The sequence below is a fragment of the Corvus brachyrhynchos genome, unplaced genomic scaffold (genome assembly GCF_000691975.1).
Source record: "Corvus brachyrhynchos isolate BGI_N302 unplaced genomic scaffold, ASM69197v1 scaffold5, whole genome shotgun sequence".
In the NCBI taxonomy this organism is placed as follows: domain Eukaryota; kingdom Metazoa; phylum Chordata; class Aves; order Passeriformes; family Corvidae; genus Corvus; species Corvus brachyrhynchos.
This window is the reverse complement of record NW_008238321.1, coordinates 1,949,411-1,976,214: the sequence shown is the minus strand read 5'-3', so window position 1 is coordinate 1,976,214 and position 26,804 is coordinate 1,949,411. Positions and strand designations below refer to the sequence as shown.

The 26,804-nt window shown below is 44.7% G+C and overlaps 2 protein-coding genes across 6 annotated transcripts in view; one reads left to right on the top strand and one right to left on the bottom strand.

Moving 5' to 3' along the window:
• Positions 1-19,734, top strand: part of CARHSP1 (calcium regulated heat stable protein 1) — a 36,358-nt gene extending 16,624 nt beyond the window's left edge. For all 5 annotated transcript variants that reach the window (XM_017733930.1, XM_017733929.1, XM_017733931.1 and 2 more), the window contains exons 2-4: positions 2,356-2,548; positions 5,234-5,356; positions 18,036-19,734. In XM_017733930.1, coding sequence (XP_017589419.1) covers positions 2,376-2,548; positions 5,234-5,356; positions 18,036-18,198 — 459 coding nt within the window. In that variant the 5' untranslated portion in view covers positions 2,356-2,375 and the 3' untranslated portion in view covers positions 18,199-19,734. The remainder of the gene's footprint in view (positions 1-2,355; positions 2,549-5,233; positions 5,357-18,035) is intronic.
• A 553-nt stretch (positions 19,735-20,287) lies between these two features.
• On the bottom strand, positions 20,288-26,798 carry PMM2 (phosphomannomutase 2). Its single transcript, XM_008633379.2, has 7 exons — positions 26,690-26,798; positions 25,679-25,755; positions 25,011-25,102; positions 24,213-24,312; positions 23,687-23,762; positions 22,428-22,543; positions 20,288-21,398 (listed from the first exon to the last, which is right to left on the bottom strand). Exons 1-7 carry the CDS (start codon positions 26,784-26,786, stop codon positions 21,294-21,296), a joined length of 663 nt encoding a protein of 220 aa, XP_008631601.1. The 5' UTR covers positions 26,787-26,798; the 3' UTR covers positions 20,288-21,293.
• Between the last annotated feature and the right edge of the window lie 6 nt (positions 26,799-26,804).

Genomic DNA, 26,804 nt, shown 5'->3' with positions numbered 1-26,804 from the left:
TCCAGCTGCCTGTGTTTGGGTCAGCTCTCACCCAGCTCTGTGTTTGGGTCAGCTCTCACCCAGCTCTGAGCACGATGTCGGGCTCATGTAATAGAAATGATAAGAGTCGAGGCTATTCTTCTACCTTGGCCGTGGGCAGAGAACAAAAAGGCTATTTGTACAGTGAAACGGTACTGAGTGTTCTACATCACTGTTTTATTTTATGTTTACAGAGCAGAGGGCACCAAAATAATATAAATGGGAGCAATAACATATGGTAGCACACTTCTAACTCCATTTAGTCTTTTTTATTTGTAAATATTTTTGTGGTTTGCCTGTGTTTTAAAGGGAAAATTCTCCTGCCTCTCTAGCCTTGTTTGAGGAAGGGCACAGGTAGTACTTTGTGGTTATATTGCAGTAGATGGGTGAATACTCTGCATTTTGCTTGTCACCTGACAAGCTGGTTTCTGTTTAGATGAGGAGAGAAAGTGTGTGATTCTGAAAGCTGCATTTTCTCTTGTGAAGAGGCCAGCCCATGTGTGCTGAGTTATCAGAATTTGTTTTAATTGTTTGCTCTTATTTTTCCTGTGACTTACTAGGGCTATGCTCCTGCCATGTCAAACACTTTCCTTGAAAGCAAGGTGTCCAAAGGACAGGTCTTTAGAAAATTGAGACTTCCTCTGTACCAGTCAGCACAGCAGGTCTATTTTGAGGAGGAGGAAGTCTGGAAAATCCCGACCCTTTGGTGTTATCGTCTTGGTCTGAGCTGAACTCTGTGCTGTGACACTGGGCAGGGCATTAGCTCATGGGTGACAGATGCCATCCATATTTGAAATGCCATCCCTAAAGCTGGGGTTTTGTTCTCAGCTGAGTTGCTCTTGAGAACAGTGAGGAAAGCTCAAGCTGGTAGAGGAGGGAACATGACTATTCACTTCTATCTTCTCAGCACCCTGAGCAATTAAAGACAAAAGCTTTGTTCCCTGGTGACTTCATTCTTAAGAAGCCTTTTTAATTTTAGTCTTTATTTTCAGGAAGAAATAATATGGATTTGTCATTGACAAGGAGGCTGCATCTCTTAAATGTCATGTGAAGGATCCATTCCATAATTCATGGGTTAGGGACTGTGGGTGTCAAGAGGAGGGTGCATAATGGATGTGAGAGATTTCAGTTCAATTAAACTATTGGTCTTAAAGGCAGCTTTTCTTGCCTTCATGATAATTTTCTTGACTCAGATAGCCACATTTTTTGCTAACTCATCCAGATAACCAGATATTTTTAGTCTTCTTAAGTAAGACTGTAGTGGGTTATTGGTTATTTTGGTACATCATCTTCCCCTTCCAGTGTGGATGGGGACTTGCACAGTAATATCAGAGCAGTGCTGATTATTTCATCTTATTTCTGCCACTGCTGCACCAGTAAGCCTTGCATTTGTCTGTGTAGAAGAGCTGCTGTTTCTGATCCTTCTCTTTGCATGGATTCTGGGAGTTCTTCTTGTTGTGTCATATGATGTGTGCTGCTGTGCTGAGAAAGGGATCTTCTCCCTCCTCTGCTGAACAAGAGCGAACCTAAGGCTGCTGGGGGTCTGAATGAAGATGTGGACTGTTGGCTTCCTAGCTGCTGGGAGATTGTGGCAGACTCAGACCTCCCAAAAGGGATTGCTGGGTCTGCCAGATCTCTCCAGGCAGGAGGGGTCACCCCCTCAGGGCCAGCCACTGCCTCCCAGCTGTGTCTGTGTTCCTGTCCCAGGCAGAGCAAATCAGCTGTCTGGCTGGCTCAGTCCGAAGGGAATTAAGGAGCACTCTTACGATTTTCTTCTCACAGTCAGGCTGAAGGTGTTATGAGCTGGCAGAGCTGTGTTAATAAGTGAGCAGCAGCAGCAGTGGAGTTATCGTAGCGATCACACTGCAAAACCCACCTGCAGCAGTGGAGGTAAAGCTTTATCTCAGCATTTCTTCTTCAAGGGCTTCTTTCTTGTAATGTGTGTTTATGTGCGGGTGCAGGAGCTCCTCTGTGCTGCCTGTGGTCAAAGCCCATCAGTCAGGGAGGTGTGTGGGGTGCACCAAGACCAAGAGTTGGGGCTCAGCTGTGCCTCAAGAGCCTGTGACTGAGGCAGGAGTGAGCAAATGCGTTAGTTGTGGAGTAATCTGTTTGCAGTGGAGCTTCCTGGTACAGCTGACAAAAGCTGTGACATTTAAAAATAAATAAACTTTACAAAACATGAACTCACTGATACAGAGCAGGAGCGTTTGGTGCGACTGTGTCGTGTGTACATCCACAGGAAGTGAGTCATGTTCTTACAAAATCAGCATTGCAAGAATTTGTGACTTTTATGACAATTCCCATTTTGGACTAAATCAGATCTCTTCTTTCCTCTAGGCTCTTCTCAGGCCTCAGGAATGTCTTCTGAGCCCACTTCATCCTCCTCGCAGCAGTCCCCCGCCTCTCCCCCCTCACCCAGCTCCCTCCATCTGCCCGAGAGCCGCCGGCCCAGGGAGCGCTCCCCGTCCCCCATGAGGGGGTACCTCATCCCCAGCCCGCTGCCCACCCGCCGCACCAGGACGTTTTCCGCGTGAGTACTGGGAATCCTGCCTGCCACGGACACGGCCAGCAGCGAGGAGCCCCCAGCACAGGCGAAGGGAGCTGTGGGGTGGAGGGGGCTTGTGTCTGAAAGTGCTTTGGTGTGTTGCTCCTCTCTGACAAATTCTGATGCCTTTAGGCTTTTAGTCCAAATATCCCATAGTTTTTCAATGCTCTCTGTTAGTGAAGGATGTTCAAAGTCTCTTGACTCTTTAAGACCAGGCTTTTACAGGGAGGGCAAAATACACCAAGATTTTTCAAAACAGAGATCCTTGTCTGAAGTTTTGCTTCACTTCAGACATTGATTCGTGGCTTTCAGGAGCAGCTCCTGTTGGTGTTTCCTTCTCAGATCCAGATTTTTTTTGCATGGTCTCTCTTCTCACTGTCCCTGAAGCTCTGGACCAAACCTCACTGGAAGTTTTAGGTTTGCTGCTCCTGACACCTGTGCTAATATCAATGAGGTTGTTTTAGAGATACTCCATCACTTTTCTGAGGAAAGTGTTTCCTTGTTTCCTTTTCTTATTCAGCTTTCATATCTCCATCTTAAAATTGCTCAAATAGACCTGTAAAAGAACGTGTTGGTTATCAGGGTGTGAACCCTGATCTCTTTCTCTAAGGTTTTTCATGAAATGAGATAATATTTGTTGCTGTTTGTAGTTGTTTGAGGTAGTGATCCTCCAGCAGAGCTGGCTTTCCCTGAGCTTTCCTGAGGCCCTGTGGTGCTGTGCAGGCTCCTGGGAGCCCTGTCCAAAGGGGGCTCCTCCCCAGTGCAGCAGCAGAGAATGGTGTGGCAAGGTTTGGCCATTGCAAAGAATTCCCAGTGCCTGTGAGGGGCCTCCCAGTGAGGGGCTGACCTGCAGAAGGCCATATGGGCTTCTTTGTTCATCTCAGAGCCTTTGAATCAGGGTATGATGTGAAGCTTCTGCCCCAGGCTTTTATTTCTGTATGAGGAAGTCTGGCAGTGCTGAATGAACGCTGTGGCAGTGAGATCTCAGCCCTGCAGCCAGCCTGTTCTGGGCCACTTACTCTGGTTGCTGTGCTTTTTCCCTTTTACTTCTTGCAATGTTATCCAGCTCTTTTCTTCCAGAGTTATCCATGTGGATTTAAATAATAACAGTCTCACTGATGCTTCATATTACTACTTCTGAATTCAAAATGAGGCAAAAAAAGAAGAGCAGCAGAAGAAAAGTTTATATATTGTCAGTTCCAAAAGCCTTCAAATGCCCTGAACTTCCTGATGGAAGTAGATTGCTAAAAGGAACATAATTGACTTAATAATTGGGGTTGCCCTTGAAAAGCAAGTCCAAGCTAGCTTGCTTCAGTGCTGTGTTAATAATGAACTCTTTGTAAATCTTCTCAGCTGTTAATCTTAGTCTGGTTCTTACAAAAATAAAGAATCTGTTATTTGGCTTCCACAGTTCTTTGATCATTAATCAGTGTAGGAATCTTCCTGTATTTGTTTGCCCTGAAAACCAAAATAGCTCTGAATTTTTGTGTGTATTTGTCCTCTTTAAACAAGAGGAGCTCTAGGTGAGCATTTGTATAAAGAGATCAATGTGACAGGCAGTGGTTTATTATTCAGTGGGATTATTTAATTTTGGTTCACTGGAAGTGGGGCGCCTCATCCCCCACAGTGCCTTATCTCTTTGAAAGATGCAATTGAACCTTAATGGCTTGTTTAGGACAGTGAGTGCTTTTCTGTGTAACAAGCACTTGTGGGGTCAGGTGTGTTGACAGCTTTATAGAGCTGGAAATGGAGTGATTTAATGGAGACTTCTTTCTTTAGGACTTTCAACTGCACTTCTTTATTGGTAGCTTGTTTTAAGGAACAAAGCTGTTACCATTTTTTAAAAAACAATTTTTTTTAGACTTCAGTAAAATTTAAACATTTGGGACAGTGGTGTCCAAGTTGCCATGATGCATGTAAGCAAGTGGCAGCACAGTCATTGTGTTTGAAGAATTGCACCAAAATCCTCTTCTAACGTGGAAGCAACCTACTGGATACCCATGGCAGGAAGAAGTTCCTGATCTAGTAACTGCTCAGAGTAAACCCCATAATGTGTCTAAACCAGTTGGTTTTAATTCATGGAAGTGTTTGCTTGAGTGAATTTGGATCCCTGGAGGTTGCACTCAGTGTATTTGATGGAGAAAAGGATTTAACCACACAGTTTTCATGCAAATTGTTTTTCTTGGTGGCAGTAAGTCTCCCTAAAGGTGGTTCTGCAAATGTGTCTCGTTTTAAAATACAGGTCCCATGGCAGTGGGGGAGGAGTTCAGACATGAGTCTTGTTGTTATGCACTGCAGTTGGGCTTCACACTTCCTGTGAAGGCACAATGCTTAGATGCACGCTGGTACTCCCAACCTCATCACGGGTAGAAGATTCTTACATTCAGTATGGTGTCTGGGGGAAAATTTGGTGCAGTGATGGAGCAGTTGAATTCAAGATGGCAATTGATGCATTATAGTGCTAGCAAACGTCTTCTTCATCTCTGTGTCCCTCCAAAAGGCCCCAGGAAAAACCCGTGCAGTGTGTGACAGGGAGTGCTGAGCAGCTGCTGTAGAGCAATGTGCTCACTGGGAGGGAGCACTGGCCCACTGTGCCCTCTTGCTCTGTGTGCTCTGGTGACACCAGGAGTGTGCTCAGCACTGACCTGCTCTCTGTGCTTCCTCCCACAGCACGGTGAGAGCCTCGGAGGGACCCATCTACAAAGGGGTCTGCAAGTGCTTCTGCCGCTCCAAAGGCCACGGATTCATCACCCCTGCGGACGGAGGGCCCGACATCTTCGTGCACATCTCGGAGTGAGTTGTGTGGGTGGCCAAGGAGGGCTGGAGCTCTGGTTTGCCTTCATTACCAAACACTTTTGATGTGTCAGACATGAGATTGGTTTACTCTGTCACCCTTACCCCAGCAAAGAGGGGTTATGCAGATGTTACTGGCAGCAATAGATTATGCTGTTCTTTTCCTGTATTATTATAAATCTGTTGAGTTAAAAACTAGAAGATGATCCTTAAATCTCTTAGAATAAGCTACACAGTTTTGCCCAGACCTAGAAACTCGCATTTACCTGAAGCAAATATTCCATGCAGTGTCTAGTTGTAATGTAAAGATTTATAACACTGAAAATTCATTACTTTTACTTTGCACTGCATGTACCATTATTAAACTAAAGGTTAATTGCCTTTACTGTTGAGAAAAGTCACACTTTATTACTTCCTTGAATTCATCTAGCTTAGGTTGTGAGCAGTTTATAGTTAAAGCTTTCTCTGTTAAAGGCTTCATTAGTACCTCAGCCTTTTTTGTCCTGAACACACTGAGAACCACCCCTTCTGAATTTACCTTTTGATAAACTAAGCAGATAAAACTTTTTAAGTCCCTTGCTGAGAATTTTTCTTCAGCCTAAACCAGTCTTTGCAGCATACTTAGAAAAGAGACTGAAGAATTTAAGTATAATTTTAAGACTATGCACTGTACACATATGTTCAGTGTAAGGAGATAAAATCTCCTCCAGAGTCCTGCTCTGTTTCTCTTTCTGTACATCCCATAATCACATTAGCCCTTTATCCCCAGTCTTTGCAGAGTTTCTTACCTTCTCTGACCTCAGCATCCTCTGCAGTGCCAAGGTTTGCTGCAGTCCCAGATACACCCTGGCATTCCCGACAGCTGTGTTTGCATTCCTGGTTCCTGAACTTCTGGTTGGGTTGCAGAGCAGCACATCCCACTGGGACAGGCCCTGCCTGCCCAGGAACCCCGAGCACAGCCCCTGCCTCCACTGTCCTTGGTGTTTATGGCTTGGCTAATCTGCAAGGTTTAATGGGCAATTCTTATATTTGTTTGTGGTTTGAGATGTTTACCAGTGTTGGGTGTGTATGTTAAGACTGCTCAGTGTTTATTCTCCAGTAAACTCTTCCAGATCTATCACCAGTTTTATTTTACCTATTGTTCACAGTATTGAAGCTGTATAATCCTTATTTGTTGTTCAGAGTGGTTATGCAGTGGTAAGTCAACAAAAGCCTTACCAAACCTACCCACGTTGCCCCAGCTGTCTTTCCTGGTTGTGTGAGTAGCATGTGTCCTTGGAGAAGGAGAACTTGGCTTTCCTCCAGGTTTCTGGAATGTTACTGCACAATGGGCCTTGACAAACCAAAGTTTTGTAGGGCTCATGGGTGCAAAGAGGCTCAGTGGTCTGACTTGTGTTCAACCCAAGGAAGTGTCATTTAATAGCTCCTTTCTCTTTTGTCTAATGCAAATGCAAATTTCTCCTCATTTCCTGAATAACTTAAAAAGAGCATTTCCTATGTCACAATTAAAAAAATTTAACTGTGAGCATCTAGTCTGACCTATACAGTTACTGATCAGCAGGGGTTTAGTTACAACAGCCTTCTCACAGAAACATGAATTTCCAGCCCTGTAATGAATTCCTTTTAAAGAACTGTCTATTTTCGGTCCTGTTTTTTTCCCTGTACATTTTCTCCTCCAATTAGTCCAGTAAAATTTTCTTCAGTTATGTGAAATGAATCCTTTTAAAACCCTGGAGATTACTTTTTGATTGGGGTTGCTGTTTTGTTTGTCTGTACAAAATGTGAACTGCTCTCTCAGGTTCCTATCCTATGGCCCAACACATATTTCTGTCTTGGCCCAAACGCAGAACTGGATTCTGAGTGCACAAGGTGTTCCTGCCCTCAGTTCCCCTCCAATCAGTAGAAACTCCAGTGATGGTTTTTCTGTTTCCCTGTTTAAGACTCCCATATGTCTCCTATGTTGAAGCCCCAAGTGACACTATCAAAATAATGTTGTCTGCTGTGATTTTTGGTGCTCTGTGTGAGGCCCCTCTGACAGGAGTCCCCCCTCGTGGGCTGTGCTGTTGGCGTATTGATCCCCTCTGCTCTCAGACTGCTTTGACTGGGAGCCACCAATGAGTTACATTTGAGTAACCGTGCCCTGAATGTGCTGTGCTGCCCTCCCCTCCTTCCCACCCACTCCCTCCATCCTAAAGCACCACTGAACGAGTCACCAAGGTTGTAAAAGTTTATGGGCAGCCACACTTCTCAAAGTGTTTTCAGTGTGTTTGCTTTGCTGACGCAGGAGGTTCTCTGCTCCACCACCCTCACCCAGCCGTGCCCTCGCACCACCCCTGTCGGGAGCAGCTGGAGCAGGTGAGGGCTGAGAGGGGCAGAGCTGCTCTGTGGGCAGGGGTGACGGGCTCTGGCCCCTCAGACACAGCCCTCAGACACAGCCCCAGCTTCCCACCTCACAACCCAGTACCCACCCACTGGACCAGGCTGGCTCTCTTTGTTTTCAGCCACGTCATTTCAACCCAAAGCTCACACCAGGAGCACTCTCCATGTGCTGTGCTGCAGTTCGCTCTGGTATCCCTGCAGTGCAGCAGGAGTAGGTTGGAGGGGACCTCCTCTACCACATCCACTGCTGGGAGGCTCCTGTGCCTTTCTGGCAGATGCTGTGCCCAGCCCATGGTTGGCAATTCCCGTGCTGAGGATCCACTGCCTCCCTGGGTGATCTCTTCCCACCATGAACAGACCTGGCTCAGTCCTTTCTGGTGTTTAACTGACTTGGCTTTCAAGATGGACCTTCACTTCTCCCATCTCCACAGCAGGCAAATGATGCCTTTCTTCTTTAAGAAGAAATTGTTTGTGTGTTCAAGGACTCTTTTCCGTGCTCTTTCAGAAACATCTTAGCAAGGTTAGTTCATATAGATTTTGTAGGACTAAAGTGTTTTGTGTTTTCACAGCTTCTCTATGTCAATTCTGCTCTCTTGAAGTCAGTAGCATTTTTTCTATTGTACCAGGAATGGGCCACTGTTTTAAATGTTTCATGTGTAGGTACAGTCTCAGAGCTTCAGTTCAAAAATAGCTGATCTTTCTGCCTCAACCTGTTAGTGAAAAGTGCTATTATTGAAGTACTGAAGGTTTCAGCACATTATGTTCTTTAATTACTGGGAGTATATTTGAGTTGTTGGAAACAGCTTTTAGTGCTGGAGGGTGATGGTATCACTGTCTTAATTCTGATGCAAGGCAACACGTGGAGGACGAATTAGTAATGCCTTTCATTTCAGTTTATTTCACAGTGAATTTGATAGATTGCTCTTTATTAACGGGAATTGCTTTTTGTGACAGCATTCTGTAATCAGGCCTGTGGCTCAGGGGACTCCAGTGACTCTGGTTTGCACAGTGTGAGTTTTGAGATCCTCCTCATGTTTATCAAATGATTCTTTTCTACCTATTTATTCAGTTAAATCTGAATGTGAGAGAGATGTTAGTCTGTTCACTGTCTCCATGTGGTATAGGCATCCACTTGTGAAACCAAAGCGGATTGTTTCTCCCGATCAGTTCTCCCCAAAAGCTGGGATTTCAGGAACTTGGATAAAATGGTTATGCCAGTTTGGATTCACCAAGATAGACTGTTCCTCTGTGTTCATCACTAAGCTGTGATGATTAGCGAAGGTTTTAGGCATTGGGACCAGCTGCCTATCTTGCAGATTAGTATGATTTTCAACATAAACATTTAATTTTAGGAATTAAATTGTTTTTTTCCCTAAGCATTTAGGAGCTGTGAGGTTACACTTTAGTGAAAATCTCTTCCATAAGATGGAATGTCTGTTTCCTGTAAGTTTCTGTATTTTTTGTAAGATAATAACACTTAGGATGGCATTTCCTTTCTATAAGTGAGCATTAGCCCAAAAATAAAGCCAAATGTGTGTGACATTCAAAAGCTTCACTTGGTGTCTGCAAAATTTTCTATGTATCTATGCATGAATGTGGCCATGTTTTGAGTGGAACTTGCAACAAAGCTGCTTTATTGTGTTGGACTTGAGATGTGGGTAGAAATATGGGATCACAGAATTGTTAGGGTTGGAAGGAGCCTCTGGAGATCATCCAGTCCAACTCCCCTGCCAAGGCAGGGTCACGTAGAGCAGGTTACATAGGAACACATCCAGGTGCGTTTGGAATGTCTTCAGAGAGGGAGAGTTCACCAGGCAGCCTGTTCCAGTCACTTTCAACAAAATAATTTCTTCCTCATGATGAGGTGGAACTTCTTGTGTTTTAGTTTATGGCCATTGCTCATCCTGTTGCTGGGCACCACTGAGAAAAGTCTGGCATCTTCCTGTTGGCATCTGCCTTTGGGATAATTAAATACATATAATGAGATGCCCTCTCAGTCTTCTCTTCTCCAGACTAAACAGGCCCAGCTCCTGCAGTTTCTCTTCATAAGAAATGCTCCAGATCCCTCATCATCTCTGGTAGCTCCTTGTTGTTCGTGTCCTGAGGAGCCCAGAACTGGACACAGCACTGCAGATGTGCCTCACTAGGACTGAGCAGAGGGCAGGGTCACCTCCCTGACCTGCTGGCCATGCTCTTCCCGATGCATCCCAGGGCACACTGCTGGCTCATGGTCACCCACCAGTACCCTGAGGTCCTTCTCTGCAGAGCTGCTCTCCAGTGGGTCAGCCCCAGCCTGCTCTAGTGCTTGGGGTTATCCTTCCCCAGGTGCAGGACCCCACACTTGCCCTTGCTGAACCTCATGAGGCTGCTCTCCACCCAGTTCTCCAGCCCGTGAGGGTCTGGCTGAACGGCAGCACAGCCATCAGCTGTTCCAGCCACTGCCCCCAGTTTCGTGCCATCAGTGTAAGCAACACATCACACATCCCTTTGAAATGCAGGTTTGGAAAGGTGCTTTGTTCTGCCTGGCTTTGTTTTAATGAGTGGCTCAGAAGGCTGCAGAGATGATTTGTTTTGGTGTTTGATAACACTTGTGTGGAGCCACTTCTCCTTTCTAACTGATGGGGTACAAGTGAGTCCTGCTTCCTTGTGCACGCTGGAGACAGTTCTCAAGTTGGTATAAATAGTTGTGCTAGGAAAATGTCGTGGCTCTTTGGGTGTGATGAGGTTTTGTTTTTCTCAGATTCATACTTCATCCCTCTCTAGAACAACCACAAAATGTGCTTGCTGTAGTGAATATAAAACCCAAGCTGGCAAGCATGGAGGCAGAGGAGTTGCTGAGATAGTAATTCCAGATAACACCTCTGGAAAGCAGGGAGCAAAGGCAAATTCATTTGCCTGGAGAGAAATTTTTAAAAAGCCCATAATTATGTTTTTGATAGCAGCATGTGCTGTTAATGCTTCCATTTCCACCAGTCTGTAAGGTGCTCCACTGTCACCAAACTGATGGTGGTGTTACAGCACCAGTGTGAGAGCTTTATCCTCCTGTGTGTCACCTCCTTGGCTCGTGTTCCATCCTGGGAGTCCGTCAGCTCTCACTGATACTCCCTGCTGTGGTTGTCACTGACATGCAGTGGCTTTGGTGGCCTCCCTCTCACTCTCTTGCTGTTCCACCCGTAGCTGTGGATGTTCCCAGAGAGCAGACAGGGACTCCCTGCAGTGCTGGCTGTGGATGTCCCCTGCCAGGTGCTGCCTGTACAGGCAGGTTCACATCAGCTTCCCTTCCCAACTGGGCTGCTGAGGGGATGGGGGAGGTGGGGTGGAGAACAGATCAAATGTTGTGCATTAGAGCACTGCACCCACTCTTCTGCTCCCCACTGCCTTTGGGAGTGGGCACCTGATGGAGACTGGTTTGTGCTCCAGGCTTTTGCATTTATCTGGGATTTGGCCTGAAGCCTGTGTACCTGCAAGGGCAAGGCAAGGAGGTGGCTCATCAGAGAGCAGTGACGGATGAACGACCACACTCCTGCTTTTTTAAAGGATTTTATTTTGCAAAAACAGCATATTTAATGAAAGAGAAAAAACGTGAAGTGCTTGTGGGTTTTCTGCAGTTTGCCAGCACTTGGCTCTGAAGGGGAAAATGCTGCATTGCAGAGAGGCCTTCAGGCTGTCCTTCAGGCTGGATTCCTGACCCTGTGCGTGCTGATGGCTCTGGAGAATTGATGCTGTGCTTCCCCCAGGGACACTGACACACAGCACCCCATGGTCCCTGGGGAGATCCCGAGCTTGCTGTGGTTTGCTTGTGCACTGTGGTGTGATATCAGGTTATGCCTCCTGTGTCTGTAGCTCAGCACTGCTGAATAGCTGAGGGCTGAGGGCTCTTGCTGGGCTCCCAGGTGGGGCTGGTCCCATTCTGCTGCTGCATTTCAGCTGCTGGCTGTGCTGGACATGTTCTGCCAGCTGCATCTTCCTGCAGGGAGAACCCAACTCTGTCCCTGCTGCAGTGAGGAGCTGGCTCTGAGCTATTTGTGTCTATGGAGAGATCATCTTTTCATGGTCATTTCTTTCCTCTGATTTTCTGCCAGATCACTGTTTGATGCAAAGCATTAATGCTACATCTCCTGGCTTCTCTGTGGTGCTGTTCCCCTGATGGAGTGAAACAATACTGGTTGGAAATTACCTGATAATTCTAAATGATCTGAGAGCTGAATCTGAGCTGAGAGAATGAACTTCTCCGGCCTCTCTGGCTTTTCTGTGAACTACCAGAAAAATAACTACTGCTGACTGCAACCAACTGCTCTGGGTGTGCTGGGAGGCCAAATCTCAGCTTTCTGCTGGCCTTCAAAGTACTGGATGACTTACCTGCTTTGGACAGCTCACTTCCTTCCTGATGTGCTCCCTTTCTGATGCTTTGCTGCATCTGTTGAAGTGTCTGAAATAAGTAGGTTATCTAGGGCAGGAAGGAGAGGCAGCAGAATTCCAGATCTTTCTTGAGAGATGTTTGGAAATTAATAGAACATGGATAATCTTTTTCCTAAGGGTTCTCCACCCCCCAGTCGGCTCAGAAAACTCACATTGCAGAGGTGCATGCAGGAGTGCCAGGTTGCTGTGGTCATTATTGCAGCTAAGCCTTCCCAGAATCTTTGCCTCAATGATACAAACTGTAATAGGTCAGAGCCAAGGCTGGCACTCTACCAGCCCGGCAGTGGGCACTGCAGGCAGTGGCTGCTCGAGGATGGAGGTTCTTTGTGCTCAGTGAGCACAGAAGGTAGCTGCCCTGGGCTTTGGTGTCCAGAAGCACACAGTCGGTGGGATTGTGACAGAATCCAGGCTGGGTGTTTGCAGGAACGGGTGTCTTTGTCTTTGAGCCCACAAAGGCATCCTTGGAAAGCTCTCTCCTGTTCCTTTCTCATGGAGTGTGTTGTGCTGCCTGGGCTTGAATTGGCTGCTGGAAGTAGATATGGAGTCATAACTATCCCTGAATGGAGCTGCAAGCACCCTGAGCCCGTAGAGAACTGGGCAAGAGGATGATGCATTCACTGAACTGGGAGGGAAGTGCAGCTCCTGGGAAGTTGTCTCTGCAACAGCACAGGGACCAGGGCAATCCTGGAGCAGAGACCCTGGGTATGAACTGCTGGGATTCTTCAGTATCTGAGCCTCTCACACTTGTCTGTTCCCAGTGAGGAGTGTGACTGGTGGGGAGAGGCAGCCCTGCTCCTGCTTGGCCAGCTCCGTAAGGTCACTGCTGGTTTGCTGGTGGGTGCTGGGGCTGTTGGCTGGCACAGGGAATGCATGGGAGGGCATCTGGGATTAGTAACTCACAATGGTTCCTTATTCTGTTGTATCTTGCTGTTAAAAACCCTCAGGTTTCTTGAGACAAATGCTGAGGTGTTAAATGAACTTTAAGAAGCTCATGAGGTGACAGAGCCACTGAGCCATGGAAGTGCTCCTTGGTCTCATCCATGGCAACACTTGGTGACCAGCAAGGCTCGGAATTCACTGAAAAGTCTTGTTCCAAAATGTTTCCACATGACTTACTCTTTGTCCCAAGAGGTTTAACTAGAGCCCTGGAGTATGAATAGCAGCTGTGAGAAGGAAGAACATTCCTTATTTAGGTAAATTCCTAATAACTTCTCGGTTTCCTAAAAATAGTGCAGGATAAAATGCTCCACCATACCAGACTGGTGAGAAGCTGGGGAAATGGGAGTTGCTGGATAATCTAAAACTCACTCTATTGTGTCTCCCTCTGACTCTAACATCAGGGAAGCATTTCCTATTTTTAGCTTGAATTTGAAGTCTTGAAGTGTCTTAAGATTTCTGGGTATGTAGATATTCTTTGTTTTGAATTGAAAGTGCCCTCCAATATCTCAAATAGCAGTGGAAATCTCCACCTTCCTCTAGATCAACATTTAATATATATTTAGGGTAAAAGTAAAAAAAAAAAAACAGATCTAAAATGATTTAATCAATATGTGACATCAAAAAAACCCACATTTAATTTCCTTTACCAATTTTTCCAGGTAAATTACATTGTTTACAGAATGTCTGTTGTAGGCTGAATCTGTTCCAAGAACTCTGTTTACTCTCTCTGATCTTTTCCAGTTAATTTCCTGCCCAGTGCTTAAGGCAATTGCTTCCTGCTGGAGGATCTTCCCCCAGCTCTGTGTAGGGCTCTGCCTCCAGTGCCACCATCTCATCACCTCTCAAGTGCCATCATATTGCTCTTTCTTGATGCCACCAGATGCACTGCACAGCCTGGATGTTGTTTGTTTCTGCTTCCAAGCATCACAAGTAGTGATAACTGTGCTGGAGTAAGTCTGTGTCTGTCCCAGAAGCAGTTTTGGTGGCAAACACTGCTCAGGGGACACTGCTCACTCACAGGTCTCTTCAGGCTGCAGACCAGGACCTTTGTCCTCTTGCTTTTCATGTGCTCTGGGGGCAATGAGCTAACAATCCCATATTTGTTAGGTACCAGGAATAACCAGTGATCACAAAGCTCCAGGAGAGAAAAGAATAACTGATCTGTGGGAGAAAAGTTTAAAGGCCAAAAGCAAATGAAAAGAAAATGAAATTGGAGTTGTTCGTGTGGCCACAACCTTTATCATCCACAGCTGTGCAAAGGACAGGCCTGGCCTTGGTGGGGAAGGGTCACCTCAACAAGCAAGGAAAGACAACAAACTAGGGATCAGATGAAGCCATGCTGGGGTTGAATGAGGTTTTATCACAAGCTCCAGTCACTTGTAGTGTCAGCTTGGATAAGTAATGAAACCAAGAAAGGATCTGATGCTGTCAGCAAAATGCTCAGCCCTGCAAGAAACGGTCTCTAGCAGAGAAGAGTGCACTTTTCTGGGTAATGCTAAGGGCTCTGCAGATTCTGGGGATAATCTGATCTGTTCAGTAGAAGGAGCATGAGTGTTTATCCTCATGGTTCAGCATAAGAAATGTGGGTCAACAAATACCTTGTTTTTTTCTTTTTCCTTGGCAGACCAGGGGCTCCACAGGCAGTGCCCCAAACAGTCACCTCCCAAGGGCTGAGGGATGTTGGTGCCTTTAGTGACAGCTGAGCGTGTCCTGCAGGCTGGGCCTTTGCTTCTTCTCTCCCTGGCTGCAGCATGTACATTAGGCATGTTCTCTGTGTGTGTGTAGTGATTCTCTTGGTCTTATTTCTTGGAAAACCAGAATCACTTTGTTACCAGTGTACCTGCAACGCACATCTTACCAGAACCTGTCCAGCACCTATCCTATTCACGTTTCAATTTTAAACAAAACATACCCCAGCAAAACACCCATCTTATTTAATGCTCAAGCTGTACTTCTTCCTCACTTGATTTTGAATATTCAAGTGATACCTAATTTATCTCCATTTTTCAGGAGCTCAAAGCTTTTGTGTGTTGGTGCTTCAGGAGACTGCAAATCCACTTTCCTTTTGCATTAACCATATTTACCTACTTTTGCAGCTTTCAAATGTTTATTTTACTAACTGTGGCTCATCCTGTTTTACAGGAGCTTTTAAAAAATATTTAAGGTTCCTGTTTGTTAAAAAAAAAAAAAAAAAAAGAGAGTTTCAGGCAAACCTGAGATCCCTTCCTGGGCAGGGCATCCGTTTGGTTGGGTGGCTGCACAGTGGTGATGTGTTCCTGCTCCCTGCAGGGGCCTGGGGTGCTGCAGTGTGTGTGGCTCGAACACCAAGGGGAGATGCTGCTTTAGTTTTAGTGGTTTTAGCTCTGTAGGAACAATTTTTTTTTGGCAACAAAGGATCAAGGTTCCTCAAGATTCAAGAGGTTCAAGTAGGAAAGGTGATGTCATCTTTTTTTTATATGCCATTCCTATTTTTATTTGTGGTTTGACACTTTCAACCCCTTTCTGTGTCTCTTCTTGGGGCCTCATGTCCCCTCATCAAGACCCAGTACATCCTTGATGGAAAACTGCTGTTTCAAAGTCAGGGAAAACTTCTTGGGTTTTGGCAGCAAATTCCTTTGGCGCTAGAAAAGGTAAATTAGTTTCTGCTCCTGGAAGGACAGTAAGGGTTGGGTGTGCAATCCCTTCACACCTGAAAGGATCTTAAACCTGTGGGAAGTGGGGTATAAATGGAGGCTGGGGAGGACAGCCACAACAAAGGTCAGATGTGGGAGCTTGAACGGAGCCTGTCCCGTGTGATCCAGGGCTGGGCTGACAGGATGGCCTGGAGACTTTGGAAGTAGATAAAGGTCAGTCAGATCAGCCTGTGTGGGCTGGAAAGGGCTGTCAGGTCTGATGAAGGAGGCTTCATCTTGATTCTTCTGTAAATATCTCTTCTGCCTTCAGTTTACTCCCATTTTCCCAGGCACTGCTCTGAAGGGTTCAGCCTAGGACATGCCCTCCTGGGTCTGGCTGCCACAGTCACAGGTAGCTCTGGAGTAGAGGTATTTCCAGGGAAATACAGTTTGAAGGATATGCATTTCAAGCCCCGGGCCTTGGGAATGTCTTTAACTCCTCATAGCAGGTTTTAGATTCATATTTAGATAGAGGACCATTTTCAATGTCATGTTGATACAATCAGTTAGCAAACAATGACTTTTCCTTTGAATTTCCCATGGGAGAAATTTTGATTTATGGATCATTTTTAGCTTTCCTTGTACATTCTTGGTTACCCTGTCCTGTCCCTGGGTATGGGCTGCTGCTGCTTTGCCACAGCCTGGCACCAGCTCCCTGAGCAGCACTTGCAGGGCAGGAGTCAGACAGGAGCCCTCAAAGGAGAAAGGGTTGAGGAGAGGCAGTGCTGGAGATGAAGCTGAAGAAGTTTTGCCAAAGTGTGAGGAGAAACAAACTCTGATGTGAGGTTAGAACTGGCAGTAAGGGCCAGTGTATTTACCTCCTATCAGTCCTGGCAGCCTTTCCTGCAATAGAAAAGCCCTAAGAATGATGGGTTACAAAATGAGAGTGGATATAAAGGGCACTGCTAAAATCTGAGATCCCTGCTATTAACAGAAACATGGGGTGAAATTCCTGGGTGGGGTGAGCATGCTGCCAGTGTGCTCTCGGAGAAGGCAAGTATCAAACTCAGTGGTGTACTACAAACTCCTGACCTAGACCACTTTTTTTTCTCTTTCTGAACCCAAACCTTACCTCCAGTGTAACAGGAGTTCACAAGCAAGTCACATCAATTAGGCATCCAGTAGAATTTGTTATTAGTGTTTTTCTGTTCCCAAATACAGATGCTGCTGAGAAACACTGAAAACCTTCACTAAGATCTGCAGCCTAGGCTGTCAGGGCAGGGGAGGCTGAGCATGGGCTCGTGTAGGTATATTTAAAGAAAGGTGAAGTAGCATCTCCTGTACTGTCAGAGCCTCAGGGCAGTGCAGGATGAAGGAATCCCTGCCAGTCTTCACTGGCACGTGCTGGGATTTTTATTACAAAGCTCTGATCTCAAGCACGGGGGTGGAGGTGGGGAGGGCTGTTAGACTTGGCAGTTCTCTGTTCCATCAGCACCTTGTTCTGAGCAGAAGGTGAAGCCCTTTTGGCATCTCCCACCGATTCCAAACACAGACTCATGTGCAGAGGCAAATGCACAGCGCAGGTCTTCCAGCATCCCCTGGCATCACTCTGGGGAGGCCAGGTAGGAGTCTCCTGGAAATCTCCCTGAGTGCTGGATGAGTGTTTCTGCAGACTACACATCAGGATGGCAGAACTCTCTTTTCTCACAGCAAGTAATTTTGAAATATATTTGATACCGTATCTCACTTGGGCTCCTTTATTTTTTTCATACCACAAACGCTGTTATGGTGGAGTAACCTAAAGGTAAAATCTTGCCATTACGTGGCACAATCCTTTTTAAGAAAAAGGGAAAAAAACCCCAAACTCCAAAAGCTTAAGTGAGGAGCGGGGAGGAAACCAAACAGAAAGACATCAACTTTCTTTAGTTTAAAAACCATATCCCCAAAGTAAGTGGCAGTCAGTGGCAGCCCTGCCCTCTAGTGCTGTTGTAAGTGAGGTGTTGGTGCACTGTTCTCAGTCCAAGCCTGGGCTCACCTGAGTATTCTTTAGGGCATATTACGGTGAGGATTTTTGTGGGCTTTATTTTGGTTTTTATTTTGTACTTTTTTTGTTGGTGTTATTTTAGGACGATGGCGGTGTTTATAGTATTTTCATAGGATTTCACTGCAAGACAACCAAAATCAACCTCAGACTTTGATGGATGACAGACTATAAAATTCCTGAAGTACTTTGAACATCTAAGATAACAATTACGATAAAAATTTCAGCAAGCTGCGAAGGAGAATGAGTGTTTATGTGATTGCTGACTAACTGGAGCTTCCCTCCACAGCATTGAAGGCGAGTACGTTCCCGTGGCAGGCGACGAGGTCACCTACAAGATGTGCACCATCCCTCCCAAGAACGAGAAGCTGCAGGCAGTGGAGGTGGTGATCACTCACCTGGCCCCTGGCACCAAGCACGAGACGTGGTCGGGGCACATCATCAGCTCCTGAGTGTCCCCTGGGAACGCAGCTGCTGCCGGCGTGGGCTCTGCTCAACAACTGGCTGCAGGGACCTGGCTGAAGAATATTGTGTATGAGGAAATACTGCATTGTCAATAAAGCAGAAGCAGGCCAAAATTACAATTTTTTACAGCTGGCCTGATTAAAAAAAAAAAAAAAAAAAGGCAATTCAAATGCTAATGAAAAAAATCTAGCATAATGTGTTTACAAGAAATGTATTTAAAGAGACCTAGTTTATGTGCTTGGTGGAGGATGGGAGGTTTGGGTTTTCTTTTATCTTATGAACTGATTCCAGGAAATGCCCAGGGGAAGGGGGAGAGGTTTCAAGGAGAGCTCTTCTGGTGCAGATGGTCAAGCACACCTGAGCCCTGGGCATTGTGTGAGCCTTGTGATCCCTTGGGCTGCTCTTCCGTAGGGCTGCAGAACCTTTATTGCTGATAACAGTGCCTGAATGCCTTGGCTGGAGAGACAGAGGTGTTCATTGCTGATTTGTTTTCCTCATGGAAGGAAGTTCACAAACAGAGCAGTTGCCACAGGATGGAAAATCTCCATCAGGTGGTTATGCTCCAGTGCCCATCAGGTGCACCACTGCAAATGGTGTGGAAACTGTGTTGTGGTGGTAAAGCTGGGGCTGTTTGTGAATTTACTTAGGTGCCTTGATGGTTGATTAGCAACAGATTTTATAGGCCAGTATTAAAAAAAAAAAAAAATCCCATCCCAAATTTAAATTTGCTTCAAGGTAAGTGGTAGAAAAGTGTAGAATAGTGGATACTTCATAGCTTCTGACTGTGTCTGAATTCTGACAAGGCTGAAGAGTTGCCTTCTAGCCTGCATACAGCTGACTGCCATGGTGTGCCACTGGGCAGGCAGGACGCCCCTGCACTGCTGCACAGCAGCTGTGGGCTGCCCAGGGGCCTGTCTGTTAAACTCTGTGTGAGTTACTCAACATGCTCAGCTGTCTTGGTGAAGTACATTCTGCATCTATTTCCCTGGCAAACTTGGTAGGATGCGATAGGGCCACCCTTCCCCAAACTCTTCATGTAGTTGTAGTGCTACTAAATTGGTTTTGTTCCTATTTGCCTTCCACATATTTTTTTTTTCCAAATGAAGCATTTTTCTCTGTTATGTTCCTAACAGTGGATTTTTATTGACTTTGCAAATAAAAAAAAAATCTAAAAAAAAGGGCACAACTCTTGTTAGTTGTATGAAACAGTGCAGCTTCAGTTGTGTATTTGGAGCTTCACCAAGAGGTGCTCGCTGTCAGGACATGTCCTGAGCCTTTCACAGCAGCTATCTGTTCCCAGGTGTGATGTGGGGACAGCACAGGGGTGCGGGGCCAGGAGCTGCTGTGCTGGCTTGTTTTCCCTTTGCTGTACCTGTGTTACACCACGGTGTAGTGGGGTTTGGGTTTGGTTTTGTTTTCTATGACCCGTAAGACTTGGTAGTGGTGGGTTTATCATTGTGCAGCTTGTTGGAATATCACTCCCTGCTTTCTTTACAATAAATGCAACCATTTCAGTGCTTAAATGTGTTTTCAGTCTGCTCCCTGGGTAGCTGGTGCTGAAGAGGATCAGCATGAAAGAAGGGGAGAATGCAGGTGCCTGCACATGCACCCCTGTGTGGTGACATTTAAAAGTTTTATTTGAGGAAAATGTTTTCACACCAACTGACTGCAATTACCAGGACAATTTGGAAATAATAAGGCCAGGACATGTCAGAGGTGGCTCCTAAGACAAATCAGCCAGGAATGTTGTGTTTGGGGCTGAACCAGCCCTGCAGCAAAATAATCAAGGCATCAGATACAGGACATGCGAGTACAGACAAAGCAGCAGCTCTTAAATTGTCTGTCCTAAAGAGCATTCCTACACCACAGGTAGTTCTGGTCCTAAGTCTGCTCCATTAAAACAGGAATTACCCTAGGGAAGAAGTGTGCTAGAAGACAAAACAGTTTTGGTGCACGAGGTGCATTACAGCTCCCCCTCCTTGTTCTGCTTTTTTACTGTGCAAGTATCACATGAACTCAGAACTGAAAAGACTCAAGTCACTCATTTCTTTGTACAGACAGGCAGCATGCAACAGGACTGCTTTAAGTATTTTATTTGCCAAGATGACAATTAGAACAGTATTTTTTCATGATAAAATGAGATTTTATTCTCAAACCATTCATAACGCAAGATTACTTTCCTAATGTCAGATGAGAAAAGTAATATTAACAGTTACACAAAGTGTCAGGCATTGATTTGATTTTTAATAGAAACATAATTTAGGTCATTTTTGTAGTACGAAAAATCTCACCTACCCTTAATTCCTTAATCAGGAATCTCAGAATATGATCAGAAAGTGACAGAAATAGATTTTGCTGATGTGAAATTATTTTAATTAATTTTTACTAATTATTTTTTAGATTTGTTCTGCAAAGAGTGTAGGTACCATGGCCTGATTGTGCCTTGGCACCAAATCCACCCTGAGGAGGGAACTTTGGCACCAGCTGGCCCAGCGTTGCCAGGGGTGGTGGTCAGGGACATCTGACTCAGTTCCATCTTCCCACCCCCAGGAAGAAATAAAACCTTTCCCTTCTACTCATCTTCCAGTTTTAGACAAGACAATCCCACCTGTCTTATAATTCATGTTAATTCACCTAGCAGAAGGTAAGTATTTTAAAAAAAACCAACTGCATCTTTTAAAAAGCAGCTTCAACATAAAAAACTAGGGATCAAGCATTGCAGGTCAATTTTGAGACCGTGAATCAACCAGAGGCAGATTATGCCTCCCATTCCCCCCCTAAATTGTAATTAATTTGGTAAGAAAACTTACAGGTATCTTAAAAACCAACCCAAAATATAACCCAACCCCACAACCAAACGGAAAGAAAACAAAGTACTCATGTGACTGGTGCTAAATGAGCTCTGCTGTGTTCCCTCAGCCAGCAAGGGGTCTTCAATTGAAACATTTCCCTTCAGTAATGACTGACCTGCAAAGCACCTGCTATTCATGACCAAATACAAAAAAACAATACAGAATGAAGATGATGTTTCAAGTTATTTTGCTGTTTTAACCATCTTGGAAGTGTGAATTCTAAAAGTCTTTTATTTAAAAAATAGCTCTTCACAGATTCTTCTTGTATCCTGTGGGGATGTGACACTGTGGCCTTCTGTTCTGGAGTCTGTGAAAATTTCATAGTCATTCCCTCCCTGGAAGCAGAAGAGGATTTAATTTTATTTAACATAAAGCAGAGTCACAAAAAGGAAAACATGAAGAGAAACAGGGAAAGAATGGACATTTTCCAAGGGTCCACAGTGATGAGGCTCAGTGAACAACAGCACTGCCACTGTATGGACACAGATCCCCAAAATCCACAGCTTTGTTCCCAAATTTCTGTTTGCCTCACTGCTTTCACAGGCTCTGCATCAGCTCTTAGTACTTCAACACTCTGGAAATGCTGCACTGCCACTTAGAGGGTTTAAAATGAACTGTCTGTAAACTCTGTGCCAGAGGGACAGGTAATTACTTCTGCAGCTGATGTGGGGGCAAAAAACTTTAATTTCAAGCTTGTCTTTTTCTTATAAAACTTTACCTTTTAAAATGTATAAAATTCCTTGTAACTGAAGAGTTTTATAACTGAGAGTTCTTATAAAACTAAGCCTTTTCTTACAAAACTTAGCTTGGCACTGTCCCTTGGCCATATTCAGACAGCTTTAATTTCATCCAAGTCCTTGTGCTTGCCAGTGCTCTCACAAGCTCTTGTCAGGTCTCTGTTCAGGGTTTTTAAAAGCCTCTGAATTGCCCTGCAGAGCTCTGCCCCATGATGAGGGACAGGGACTATGTTCAGTTCCCCAGAGTGGAGACAGACAAGAGTAGTGAGCAAAGGCACAGTGTTAAATAAGATGGGAAATAAATATATTTAATAAACACCAGCCAACAAGCATCATCGATCTACACTAACAAAGCAGGATAACCAGTTTCACAGAGTCATGTCACCTAGGTGTTTAACAGAATTACAGGAGTTCAATTTTAAAACCTCTGTTAAGTCAAAAACCCTGTGTTCACTTCAGGAAACAGAAGGAAAACCTCCCAGCTGCAGCCAGCTAAACATGGACATACAGCTGTTACATCCTGACTTCAGCTCTTGTCAGGATTAAGGTTATAAGGTTAGAACCTACAGTCCTTGTGGTTTAAAAAACAGCAGCTCTCAAATTAATATAACAAGCTAATATACTCACTGGCATGGTCTTGTCTCCAAAGAAATAAATAGTCTTGTATCCATCCTTGGCAACAATTCCTAAGCAGTACCTTTTATCCCAGCCATCTGGAAACACATCGATGCTGATCTGCCCTCCTACGAGAGAGAGGAACCAAGACTTGTTTCATTTTAAGAACGTATTTCTGAAGGGAGAGGAGGTGAAAAAAACCCTGAACTAAGATAAGGGTAAGATTTTAGGCAGAGGGAGCTTTGCAGAAGGCACAGAAATGTTATGAGAGCCCCGAGTTAAGTCCTGCAAGTACAGAAAGTGTCTTACAGGGTATCAGTTACCACAGCTGAGATTCAGAGAAGATTATTTATCCATTCAACAAATATGGAAGTCGGAGCATGTTCCCAAATACTCACTGCTCTCCAAGTGAACCTTTGAAAAAGAATTATGTTTTGACCTCTTTTAGAAAGAAAGGACACAAATGAACACAGCCACTGGTGTATGTACAGCCATAAAATCATAGGCAAAAGACTTTCTAAGGCTTTCAGAGTAGGAAAGGGAAGAAATCGGCCCTTTTAGCATATGCTAACAGGACAATGAACTGTTCCAGTTCTGAGCCCTTGGCCTTCACAAATACCTAGGAGCAGGATTCCCAGTTGAAGCAGGTGTCCAAAAGGTATTTCCAACATAAAGGAGAGAGGAGAGCTACACTGCACTTCACTTTTGCCTTAGCACTTCAGCACTAATGGCAACCATGCTATGCAATTCTGAAAAGTAATAAAAGGCAGGAATATGGTGATATATTAGGGGAGAGGGTAAAAAAGAAAAAAATGCATGAAAAATTAATTCCCCCTTATTATTGTTTTTTCCTTAAGCTTGCACTTGCCCTTGGATTCTTTCTTTCCTCCCACACAATGCAGGTACAGCTGAAGAACCAAGGGCAACTGGAACAGCACTGAGGGAGTAGTTCTGATCAAAACTGATTCACAGGAACAACTCTGACTGACCAGACGCATGTAATATGCTCCAAAATGAGCAGAATCAGTCACACAACTGACATTAGAGGACAATGAACTGATGACAAGAAATAAAGTTCTCTTTGTTGATGGATTTCAATTAAACTGTCCCAATAAAAGCCTGAAAGGAAAATGATGCTCAGTCTTGCCTGCAGCCACCCCCAGAGAGACCTGTCACACAAATGAGATGGGATGTCACAGCCATAAGAGAGTATGACTTAAATGAAATTTAAATTAACTGATGTTTTAAATGACATTATTTTAAAGTTTTACCTATAGAAAATGTGAGGCCTTTGCCTGCAAATTCTCTTTGTAGATCAGCTACAAATTTCTCTCTTATATGCTCCTTCTGTTGTTAAGAAAAAAAGGAAACAAAACATCAGTTACATACATGCTGTGTTGATTTATCAATGAAAAGATAACCCAGAAACATCCCAAAAATATTAAATAAAAGAATGGTTTTATTGCCTTGAATGGTTACATCAAAGAGCATACCAAGAAATTATGGCTTTACCTAGGACAGGGTTTTTCAGGAACCCCATGTATAGAAACAGTGCAGTATTCTGGATATTGGATTAAAAACGAGCCAAACCCACCTTTCTGCAAGTAATCATTGCTATTGCAACAAAAAACCACATTGCTTATTGCCTGAGGTCTGAATGAGGAAATTAGTTAAACCACATAAAAAGGATTAAAATTAAAAAAATTGCACAAATTATAAAAGTTTTTTAAAAATCATAACCTGGCCATAATTGCCTCCTCCAGGAGAGCTGGGTATTTTTCAAGAGCTGTAACTCACTTTATCAAGTTCATAGAACTCAAGTCGTTCTTCCTGGCTGCAGCTTCTTCCAATGGGGGACACATTTAACATCCCATTTCGGAACTCAATGAAAGTGCCTCTGCAAGAGAATTGATTAGCAAGACAGAAAATAGATGAGAAAATTGCTCAAAACACTAAATATCATAATAAGTCTCCATTTAATTTTAAAGGCAGCTGTCTCACTGTATGCGTAAACCCCAAACATGCAGACACCTCTGGCACCAGGAAGTCTTCTGAACTTTGAATCTGGCAACCTCAACAACATCCTCACCAACTTTTAAAGGTATGATTTGGTTTTACAAGTGCGACTGGAGCATCCCATCAACCTCAGAGCCTGACAGGCCAGGCTGTCAGTTTTGGGGTGGAGCTGCAAAACTGACAGCAATGTGGGCAGTGTCCTGCCCTGCCTCACATGGTGCATTTCAGTGTCTTGAGCAGCTGCACCTCACACGTCACACAGATGGTGAGGACAGCTGGTCCAGCTGCACTTCTCATCTCTGAAAAACACTGTGCTGCTGAATTCCAACCATGGCAAGGGAACACTCCTACTTCAGAACTGAATCTCCTTCCCCCTGATATAAAAACACCGCGTCAGTATTTCAAACCCTGTGCTCCAGCTGAGAACTTGTCTTTGTATGCATGGATGGAGCTCTGTTTCACACACACAGTGTTGCTCCCTAGGCAGAAATTACTCATTTTTTTGCTAAGCACCCTGAGCTGAGCTTTACATCCCAGCATGGAGAACTTGGCCACACTGAGCTGTCTGTGTGCACATACCTCTTCTTTGGCAGTTTAATCTTTGCAATGTAGCTCAGGCAGTAGTTGATGACATCTTGAAGGATGTCCTCGCCCAGGTGGCCCTGAATGCTCTAACAAAACAAACACCATTCAACCAAGGGTCCAGAATTTGAGATTCTAAAAGCAAGTCACATGGAAAACACAGATATTGGGTAATCAGGCATGGTTAATACCACAGAGAAACAAACATGCCTTCCATCAGTAACATCAGCTGATGCTCACATGGTACTAACTAAAGGCTCTCATTTTCCTTTTTGTTCACTTAATAACAGCAAACTGCCCTTTAATGTGATTCCTACTTGTGCCTGCTTCAGAAAGAAACTGGGGGCCACAAGCAGCAGCCCTAAACAAAAAGCTGCATTTAATGTCTGCTACAGCCAAGCATGAAGAAATGGAGCTTGTTCCTGCAGTAAACTGGAACCACTGGTCAAGGCAGCAAATTCAGCCAGGATCTCAATGTTTACTCTCCATTACTTATGTTAAACATTACATGCCAAATGAATGATGCATTAACAGGACTAACACATGAAACCAGCAGTAATTTTGGTCTTTGGAAAGGTGATTACAGACGACTACCCTGTAGCAATAAACTAAAAATCTTGCTTAGCAAATTTCTTTTTCCCCACTACTGTAAATTTCACACTTACCTGCTTGCTCAAGAACTTCCCATCTTTATATGCTACCAGGCCGTTTTCTGGAAACACATAGTCATATTTTTCAATCACTGCAAACAAGCAAAAAGACAGTAACTCATCATTTCCCCTGTATGCTTCATGCAGAATTGTCTTATATGTCAAATAGGTTAAAATACACAAAACATTGGCTCCTAAAGCATGAAAGTTTCAGCAGCATAGCATGAAGCACAAGATTAATGCTAGTCCCATTTCTCACTAAGATTAATGCACACCTCAAATCACATGAAGTCATTTGTTTGAGTTATCTGTGGTTTTACTTAGAGGCTCTTCCTTGCCTGCAAGTGACTCTTTGCATTAAATGTAAAGAAATGATCAAACACCTCAAACACTGCAAACACCTGGCACACAGCCTGGCTAGAAAGCAAGCCAAATAATGCCCTTTTAGGTTTGTTTCCTCAATGTCACTAATCTTCAGCAGATGCCTGGGAGCTGTGAGACTCTTAGCACAACACAAGATGATATGGTTTACTGGAGACCACTGGGAAGGCAAGCAAACTGATTTGTCTGGGGACTGCAGGAGGCTATCAGTGGCATCAATTAGGTAAAGACCATTAAAAATAAAGGACTAAGGCAAGAATCCACTGCTGTATCATAACCGCACAGTGAACAAAATCAGGTCCTTGAGGGATGTGCTCGACAGCTGAGCAGCCCACACGTGTATGTCACATGCACGATTCCACTGTACACAGCAGAGTGAAACAGCCCTCCCGAGGCTCTGTCACCACGGCAGAATTCCACCTTCAGTAACAACCTCTTAATTTGATACCGAGATACCTGTACAGTGCAAACAGGCTGCGATTTCCAATTGCCGGTAAGTAGCTCCTCATCCTGAGCGCAACACAACACCACCAGGGAAGAGTTAAAAGCAAGGCAACAGGAGGATGAACGGGGTTTAACCTCCACGTAACCTTCACGCGTTCCCCGCGGGCCCCAGAGCGCGGATTGCATCAGCCCGGCCCTTACCGTCCTCGCCCAGCTGCTCGCGGATCTTGGCCAAGTCCGAGCCGCCCACCACTCCCACCTTCACCTTCTGCCGCAGCCGCTGCACGAACGCCGCCATCTCCCCCGAGATTTTCTG

What these genes read in the sequence shown, in the direction of transcription:
- PMM2 (XM_008633379.2), bottom strand. Translation starts at nt 26,786, where the DNA reads ATGGCGGCGTTCGTGCAGCGGCTGCGGCAGAAGGTGAAGGTGGGAGTG. An exon ending in CGAGCAGCTGGGCGAGGACG is followed by an intron (nt 25,756 to 26,689) that starts GTAAGGGCCGGG and finishes GCTTGTTTGCAG; the next exon opens with TGATTGAAAAATATGACTAT. An exon ending in ATTAAACTGCCAAAGAAGAG is followed by an intron (nt 24,313 to 25,010) that starts GTATGTGCACAC and finishes ATTCTCTTGCAG; the next exon opens with AGGCACTTTCATTGAGTTCC.